This window comes from Haliotis rubra, unplaced genomic scaffold (assembly GCF_003918875.1).
Source record: "Haliotis rubra isolate DU_JTF1 unplaced genomic scaffold, ASM391887v1 Scf319, whole genome shotgun sequence".
Classification (NCBI taxonomy): domain Eukaryota; kingdom Metazoa; phylum Mollusca; class Gastropoda; order Lepetellida; family Haliotidae; genus Haliotis; species Haliotis rubra.
Genome location: NW_025766990.1, coordinates 963,105 through 972,257, shown reverse-complemented (window position 1 = coordinate 972,257; position 9,153 = coordinate 963,105). Strand labels below are relative to the sequence as shown.

At 41.0% G+C, this 9,153-nt stretch overlaps 1 protein-coding gene across 2 annotated transcripts; it reads left to right on the top strand.

Annotated features, from left to right (window-relative positions):
• The first annotated feature begins 4,096 nt into the window (after positions 1-4,096).
• On the top strand, positions 4,097-9,153 carry LOC124283632. Of its 2 annotated transcripts, none has more exons than XM_046719625.1 (2): positions 4,097-4,203; positions 7,209-9,153. In XM_046719625.1, the coding sequence occupies exon 2, from the start codon at positions 7,215-7,217 to the stop codon at positions 8,127-8,129; it is 915 nt and encodes a 304-aa protein (XP_046575581.1). In that variant the 5' UTR covers positions 4,097-4,203; positions 7,209-7,214; the 3' UTR covers positions 8,130-9,153. The 2 variants fall into 2 exon arrangements, with proteins under 2 accessions (XP_046575581.1, XP_046575580.1); XM_046719624.1 differs by lacking the exon at positions 4,097-4,203 and adding an exon at positions 4,238-4,373.

Genomic DNA, 9,153 nt, shown 5'->3' with positions numbered 1-9,153 from the left:
CTAATGGTTAAAGCGTTGGCTCGTCACGCCGAAGACCCGGGTTCGAATCCCCACATGGGTACAATGTGTGAAGCCCATTTCTGGTGTCCCCGCCGTGATGTTGCTGGAATATTGCTGAAAGCGGCGTAAAACCAAACTCAGTCAGTCAGTCAGGCCTTGAACCTACCGAATTGGCGTAGAATCTGGTTCAGTGATGAATCACGATTTCTATTGGAACGACGCGATGGAAGAATGCGGGTGAACAGACGTCGACGTGAACGTTTCGCCTACGCTTGCGTTCCCCAGGTGGACAGATTCGGCCGGGAAAGTGTTATGATGTGGGGAGCGATCACCTGCCGTAGGAGAAGTGATTTGGTGATGATCCAGGGCAACCTGACAGCACAACGGTACTGTGACGAAATCCTACGCCCACACCTCCTTCCAATCATTGATCGCCAGAGGGAGTTGTTTCAACAGGACAATGCCAGGCTCCACACAGCACGTCACACTAGAGACTTCCTCCAGAACCACAACATCAATGTGCTCCCATGGCCCTCAAGATCACCGGACTTAAACCCGATCGAACATCTGTGGGATGCCCTGGACAGACGGGTGCGACGCCGTAACCCTCAGCCCCAGACACTTCAGCAACTCGCACAGGCACTACAGGCAGAGTGGGCTGCGATTGGGCAACACGAGATTCTGAGACTTATTCGTTCGATGCCGAGGTGATGCCGTGCAGTTCTGGATGCCCACGGTGGTCACACGACGTATTGACTTCAGCGCCACCACACGTGTCCATGTGACACTCAAACTGACTTTCCTCGAGTTGGTGCCAAAGACGGATAAGTCTTCATTCCCAGTGTGCAATTTCGCTATATTTCATTGACTCATAAAGCCTACAAGATGTTTCAAAATAAACATATAAATACAGTTGAAATTCCCATATGCGTTTCTTTTTTGGGAGAGCATACATACTAACATTTGTATAGCGCCGATATCCAGCTCAAAGGCGCTTTGTTTTTTCCCTCGATCACTGGATGTCAATCTCAACGGAACGTCGTTTTATCAATCTCAACTCCCTGGGGATCATACAACTCTTGCACTACAACTCTTGCCACTAGGCGCACCGAGTTAGTGTGGCTTTCACAGTTAGGTACCCATTCACAGCTGGGTGGACTGGGATATATAGTCACAGTACTTTGTCCAAGTTCACTGCACGTTGCTGTACCCGCATCTTGGTGTTTGCACGTATTCATGTGGCCACCATCTGGTCAAATACCAACGGATTCGTGGGTTCTTTTAAGTACACAGGGTTGTGTACTGTACACTAGGGGTTGTGACAACACTGAAAGAGTGTGCACACAAAGTTGACTCCAAGGATTTTACACCCGGTCACAGGTGGGCTCGATCCCGTCACCTCAAGCTCGCTGTATCACTAGCCTGGCGCTTTAGCCAGTTCACCCACCAAGTAGATGTTACTGTTCTAAAAGTAGACTGTATGGCGAAAATCATGAGTGAAGAATAAGATGTGATATGAGGACATTCACTCACTCACTCACTCAATTTGCCCAAACCAAGTTATATTGTGTCCACGACCTTCCGTTGTGATGGGTGGTTCCGGTACTGCGGAATCGATCCGCAATATGTGGTCAGGATTATTGTTATTGCAAATTTCTGTATGACTGAAAGACGCAATGGATTACTTGGCTAAACAATATAGAGGGACAGTCACAGTGGGCCACTATCACCCGTCTCGATTAAAGCTGATAAGCAGAGACAAGAACTGCTATGACACGGCTTTCCTAGAAAGGTTACAACGAGACAATGTCACTGTAATCAGATGGTAAGAAGCAGGGATACTTGTCACATGAGAGAGATGACTGTGAACATCAGGAAACGTAAACGATTTGATGTATGAAAATAGTAACAATGTACACACACAATGCTAAGAAACACCTCTGTGCAGCCTTATGCCGAAAAACAGATCATACTGAATCATATCACAACAATTCAGTGTGTCTTTCCTTTCCGTTTTACGTTTTACGTTTTTCTCTCTCTCTGTCTCGTTTTACGTCTCACATGTAACTTTCAAAGTGAGCACCTTTCTATCTCTAACCTGTCAGATTTTCAATAACCAAATGCTTTGCAAGCAAATCAAGTGCTTGATAGTATGATATCATACTATCAGCCATCTCTCTCTCTCTCTCTCTCTCTCTCTCTCTCTCTCTCTCTCTCTCTCTCTCTCTCTCTCTCTCTCACATAGAATGCTCGATTATTGCTCGATAACCAAACTCATTTTCTTGTGTTGAAATTAAGATTTTCTTTGAGTATTCTTCGTCACTTCCAAAACGACACGACGAATATTCCGTAGCTACGACCTTAGGTGTACTGAAAACAGGGAACATGTGTTAGGTACATGTAAGTTGTTGTAGCAAACGGTTCAAGGTTATCTTCAGACTAACAATATCGTTAGTGCATACCTATTTCTCAGTTCACACTCTAACAGGCAACATTGTAAAATACAAGCTCTTAAAGACAAACTAATTAATGCAATCGATAACAGTAAGAACCATTCACCAACTTCAGAAAAAAATAATCAAATCTAACGCACCTTAAAATAACCACGTTATTTATCCAATAAAGCATATTGCACTTCAAAGCTACTTTATCTTTGCAGGTAAAACATATATGTTAGTGTATAGATCACAGGGCGCGCACGTTTAGAAACACATCAATATTGGCATACCAGGTGTTTGGGCAAATGATAGTGCCGAGCACTCCAGTGTGGTACTCCATGGTTGTTTACATTAGGACCATATGAATTTTCTCACTCGTTTTATGGCTGATTTTGATTGAATTATATGTACTTATGTTCTACACATGTAAGTGTAAATGCTCATTTGGTGCTTTATCACATGTTGATAGCTTATTCAAACATGCACAACGTGTTTATTGCTTTGCTAGGGCATTAAAGGCAAGAGTAACGGCACTTATCTTCCAGACAGAAATAAAGTAAATCATAAATGGTTTAGGTTGAAGACGTCAGTATTCATATGAATCATTCCTTTACCATCCGTTGTAGTTTTTGTCCATTAATCTCCATTAATGCTGACAGTATATTTGATTTGGATTTAAATAGTTTCAGCTCGAATGAAAAAAAAAATGTCTGTTTTTTGCGCTATAATGCAAACACGTGGATTCCACCTATACGAGTTGGTTGTTGTTGGTTTGTTGTTTAACTAAGCAACATTCTAACTGTATGGAGGCGGTCGAAACCAGACAATCCAGTGATCAACAGCATGAGCATCGAACTATATTGACACTTCATGTTGTGCGAGTGTGTATGTGCAAGTGCTGTAGACTCAAAGCGAACCAACCCTTTACAGTCAGTTTGTAAATGTACCTGTGACAAGGAATGAAGGCATCTACAAACGTATGGCCCGTTAACCAGTAATGTTGTTTCATTTCACATTCTCTTTTTTGATTGCTAAGGAGGAGGTTTCACACAGTGACAATCATGAATCATTCCAGAGCTTGGAAGATTCATGGAGGTAAGAAAATCTGTTTTTCTTTCTTATAGCGCCTGTTGTTAAGGACTCAGTGAACATATACACCGTTTATAAGTAAATGTGCATGTCAAAATATTACCAAACTGAACCAACATGTTCATATCTGTACGACACACTCGTCAACCTTTGTCAATAAGGAAGCTCACCTGCGTTACATCTGCACTAAGCAACACAAAGTAAACAACTAACGTTGTGGTAGTAGCCTAAAGCGGCGTAAAACTAACCTCACTCACTCACGTAGTGAGTTGGGTATCTTGAGTTTGGGGTTGAAAGTCCTGTTAAACTGACTGCGGAATGCTGTCACTCCTAAGCTATAGAACGGGCTACTTCAAGCGCACGCACGCACACATTTGTGCATGCACGCATGTTGCAAGTGAAGTGAAATGTTTTTGAACGCGACATTGAGGCTTACTTATTTCAGGTATTTTACGTAAGCTTCGCGAGTTTGAAATCTCACAATCACTTCAACAAAGACATTCAAAACCTCGTGGCCGTTATTACAAATAGACACAGCGGTCAGACTGTACATACATTGTGGGCCGTGCTGTGGTCGTAACGAAACGATCAGACTGTACACACCTGACTTTAAATTGGGTCGATCTGACTTCAGTGGCCGCCCGAAATAGCTCCACACATACCCGTGAGATAAAAGGTAGGTTTCTGCACACGACTGTAAGGAGTGTAGGTGCATACCTGGCAGGTAATTGTGCACAAGGACATGATAAGTACACGCCCCTCTAGCTGACAACGTGCTTCACTGCCTCGGTCTCTACATTACTCGATTAACATGTGACGGTAGTGATGACCGAGCTTTCCTTGCAGGTAGGTCAAGGGACCTTTATGAAACATACGCGCCTCTTTGGGTCAGACAAAAATCTGTTCAACTCTGTAAAGGGCGTCGTGAGCACATCTTGAGCACAACGTAATCTTTATTGCTTAGGGTCTTTACACAAATCTGACCCTCAGCTAGTACAACTCGGAAATTACAACATAGGGCTAATTTTCAAACATGAACTAAATAACTAAATACTAGTATATGTCATCAACATAATATGGCTTGCACGCAGAAAGGCATCCAAGCTCTAGTGTGTACATTTAAATTCATATGCAAACATTGAGGACAGTTTATGAATTATAAAAATTACTTTAATATCGTGTTCAGGCATGAAGGCTAATATGTCCATGTTTAAGCAGAATAATAAACATTCAAATTATCATATAAATATAATACTACTATTAAAAACCATGAATAAAGGTGAAAATACACAGCAGTTCACCATATGGTATTTTCTGTGTTCGACTTACCCTCCTCACTGACTAATATTTCAATTATATCATGACATGGCAGCATACTTCTGAATGCCCAAAGTGATACAGGTATTTAGCGTTTTAACATTTGTCAAGAAACCAAAATGGGGACGGCTTCTTGATAACCTACGGCATCCGATTTATTCGATTTATTTAAAAAAAGAGAGTTTCTTACAAGCACTGAAAACATAACAATTTCAACAAAACAATTATAAAAGGGGCAACATACCTTTGCGATCTTTCATTTATTCAACGAACTTTTGCAGATCAATCAAATATTTTACTTAACATCTGTGCACCTTTTGTCGTATTTTCACGTGTACCTGCGTACGAAGCCTTGTATGATAATACTAAGGGAAATGTTGGCAATTATGTCAAACATTTACTGTAACTACTGGCGTGCCCGGTAATTTGGGTAAGTCATCTACTGGTTCGCTATTTGGCAGTCATCGCACTCAGCAATATACCAGCTATATGGCGACGGTCTTTAAATAATCGTGTCTGGGCCAGGCAATCCCGTGATCAACAGCATGAGCATCGATCTACGCAATTGGATTACGGTGAAATGTGTCAACCAAGTAAGCGAGCCTGACCACCCGATAGTCGCCTCTTACAGGTCGTCCAATGAGATATAATGGGCTCGTGTCCGCCGATGTTTGTCTTCCTTTATGCAAATAAAGAAATGAGCCCCGTTTATTACTCCCTGGAGTCTCTACTATGTGCCTACACACTGTGAGAGCTGCTACTTGCCTACACACTGTGAGAACTGCTACTTGCTTATTCAACACTTTGAGTGCTGCTACGTGCCTAAACATTTTGGCCCTAATAGCAAATTACAGTTACGATGTCAAGCGAGGAACACCTTGGTCGCATTTTATAACCGACGTATCAAGCCAAGACCCGCTTCCAGCAAGAATTAAACTATCGAGTAATCGTTAGACCATCTGTATTTAAAATGATCAGTTTATTTCAAAGTAAACATGTCTCGGATTTGATTAAATTGTCAACCTTTTGTCGTTCTAAATTATGCAATTTTAAATAGTCTTTATGTCGCCATTACTTACTTAATGTATTGACCTCTGTAGACCCTCATTATGCTATGTATGTAGCCTTGAGAGAAAATAAAGTTCAGTTCAAAGAATAAAGAGAGTTGATATCTCACTGTACTCGCTGTAACGGGGGCGGTAGGGTAGCCTAATGGTCAAAGTGTCCGCTCGTCACGCTGAAGACCCAGGTTCGATTCCCCACATGGGTACAATGTGTGAAGCCCATTTCTGGTGTCCCCGCCGTGATATTGCTGGAATATTGCTAAAAGTGGCGTAACACCATACTCACTTACTCACGCTGTAACCGTGATACTATTAGTTACACGGCTATATACCAGATTCATTCGGACCGTACCATTCCAAACTACCTGGCAGAAGGCCGTGTAATTACCATTTATTACCCATTAGATATTGTGCCAAATGCTAGAAAATGTCATTACATAGGTATCTTTAAATGAAACACGACACACTAGTATTATCCACCAACGGTATGGAACGCACAGCTTTTCCCATAATCGTCATCGTAGTCGAACATTATCAGTAGATATACTAAGGGATGTAACTCGTGTAGGCTTATAAATACGTTTTAAGTGACTTGTTATTTCAAATAATACCAACGCTTAGGATAAAGCTTTAACTTCAAGCCATTGCCAATTTATAGATATGTATTTATATTTTTTTGATAAATCAGTTTTTCGTGATGATAACAATTGAATTCTCCAAGTGCGTTACATATCAATGTCAAAGGTTGCAAACTGCAAGGTCTTCCTTACCGCCCGTTGGAACACGTTAAGATGGATCCATACTACCTGTGAAGTTAGTATGGTTTCATATACAATGGTTATTAACCAATCAAAAGTCTTCTAATTTATCTCAAGCGTAATGCATTGGTTATATGATGTGACAACACCGTGGCCGTACGTGAGTGATTAAGTAAGTGAGTTTAGTTTTACGCCGCATTTAGCAATATTCCAGTAATATCACAGCGGGGAACAAAATATGGGCTTCACGCATTGTACCCACGTGGGGAATATAACCCAGATCTTCAGGCTTCTCAACCGCACCGTGCGTACTAACGTTAGGAGAAACGAAGTGTAAACAATCTAATGGCGATTCGGTGTACATATGTTTATTTCATGTGTATATTTGACTGATGACTTAATGATGAAATAACGAATGTTCTTTTTATAATAACCATTGTGTTAATTATTCATCATACATGAACAATGCATTTTTTCAAATTGTCATTTTCTCACTCTGTTCAATTAACAAAAAACTAAAGAATGTTTTGTTCAATGTGCAGGTAAACATGGCCGACCAAGTATACAAAATAATAGTGCTCCATGACAACCCAAAGTGGTTTCCATTGGTCAAAGATGCATTGAAGGATTATGACGTCGTAGTTGACGAATGGGTTTCTGACGAAGTTGACATCGACCTCACGTCATCCCCACCAGAGAACACCATCTTCTACAACAGATGTAGTCCAACGTCACATACACGTGGTCACCCATTATCCCTGGAGCAGGCACGCGTCATCATCAAGTGGTTACGTCATCACAACGTAACAGTAGTGAATGGTCTCCCTGCTATAGACATCGAAGACAGCAAAGCCTTCCAGTACGTCATGGCCAAAGACTGTGGCTTAAATATCCCTCAGACTGTCTTCACTTCCAGACCGACAAAGGCACTAATTCAGAAACATTTCGGAACGGATGCACCCTTTGTTATCAAACCAGATAGAGGTGGACATGGTATTAATATACAGCTGTACCATAATGTCGCAGAATTTGAATCGGAAAAGGAGCTGCCTGGTTCGTATACTGGACTGTATTTGATTCAGAGTTATCTCCCCCCGACTTCCGGTGTTTACAGAGCAGAGTTCGTTGCGCAACAGTTTCTTTACGTCAGCAAAGCAACAATGTGCGATGGCTTTTCTTCCAACTACTGTCCTGATGATTTACCCAAAGACAGGTTCCAGATTCTGAAAGACCTTGAGGATCCTGTAATTGATAAGTGTACCAAATTGTTTCAAACTCCCGGGTTGGATAATGGCGCGGTGGAGTTTATTTATGGCCCAGACGGTGTTCCATACGTCATAGATATCAACTGTAACACTGTCTACAATTCTAAGGCGGAAATTGAAGCAGGAGTACCACAAGGCTGGAGGAAAGTTGCTGAAATGTTGGTCGAGAACATTTCGTATTTGAAGAAATCTAAATAACGTTTAAGCTAAGATGAACGCAATGACACATTAGGGCTGACATAGGTCGCAAATTGTGTAAAGGACCTGTACACAGAATATATTTTAAATTTTATTTTTAAATTTTATTCATTTTACATCTAAACCTATTTAGTGTTACCATATGCTTTATGTATACGGAATATATAGCGCCGTGTCGGGTATTACCGAACAGCTAACTCAATATCCCGCTAATTCCTTTTGTGTTTCATCATATGAATCAATAAGTACTATTACTAAAGAATCATTCATTGTAAATCATATTCCTGCATAAAGGCGAATGAATTGTGTCCAGCAAAAACATGTTGTTGATAGATATTTGACATCGTCTACCCTTTATTTCACTGTAGGCTCGCCCGAACACCCTTGTCAGGTCATTCTGAACAGTCATGTCGGGCAAACGGTGTGCCATAGAAATTCAGATGTGCCACAAATATCAGTGTTGTCGTTTTGTACAACATGTCAAACACTTTTCCTCGTTCCTGGTACTGATATTGTGCAAAGTCACGTATCAGGAACAAGGGAAAGGTGGTCCAGTATTTGCCACATTTATGGCAGTTACGCGTCTCTATATGCTAATACTTTGAGGAAGTACTTTTGTAAAGTTGATTTAAATTTCTTTGTTGGTTTGCAATATTCCAGATATATGACGGCGGTCTGTAAATATTCGAGTCTGAACCAGACAATCCGGTGATCAACAGCATGAGCATCGATCTACGCAATTGGGGTGCGATGGCATGTGCTATTTGTAAAGAATTCATGGACGTCAATATATAATGAAATTATGACAAAGAAACTAACGCAAACTACGCCCCATATTCCCATAAAGTAACAATATAACATTTGTTACAACTGTTATTTGACTGGTGACTTACAGATTGCTCAGGATAACCCTGATAATCGAGTGCTATTCAAGTCTGTATTATTACGTAAAGCAGCAAATATGATTTGTACTTACCCTGTATTTTGCGTAATGCAATAAATGGAAATATATTGTGAAAAAGAC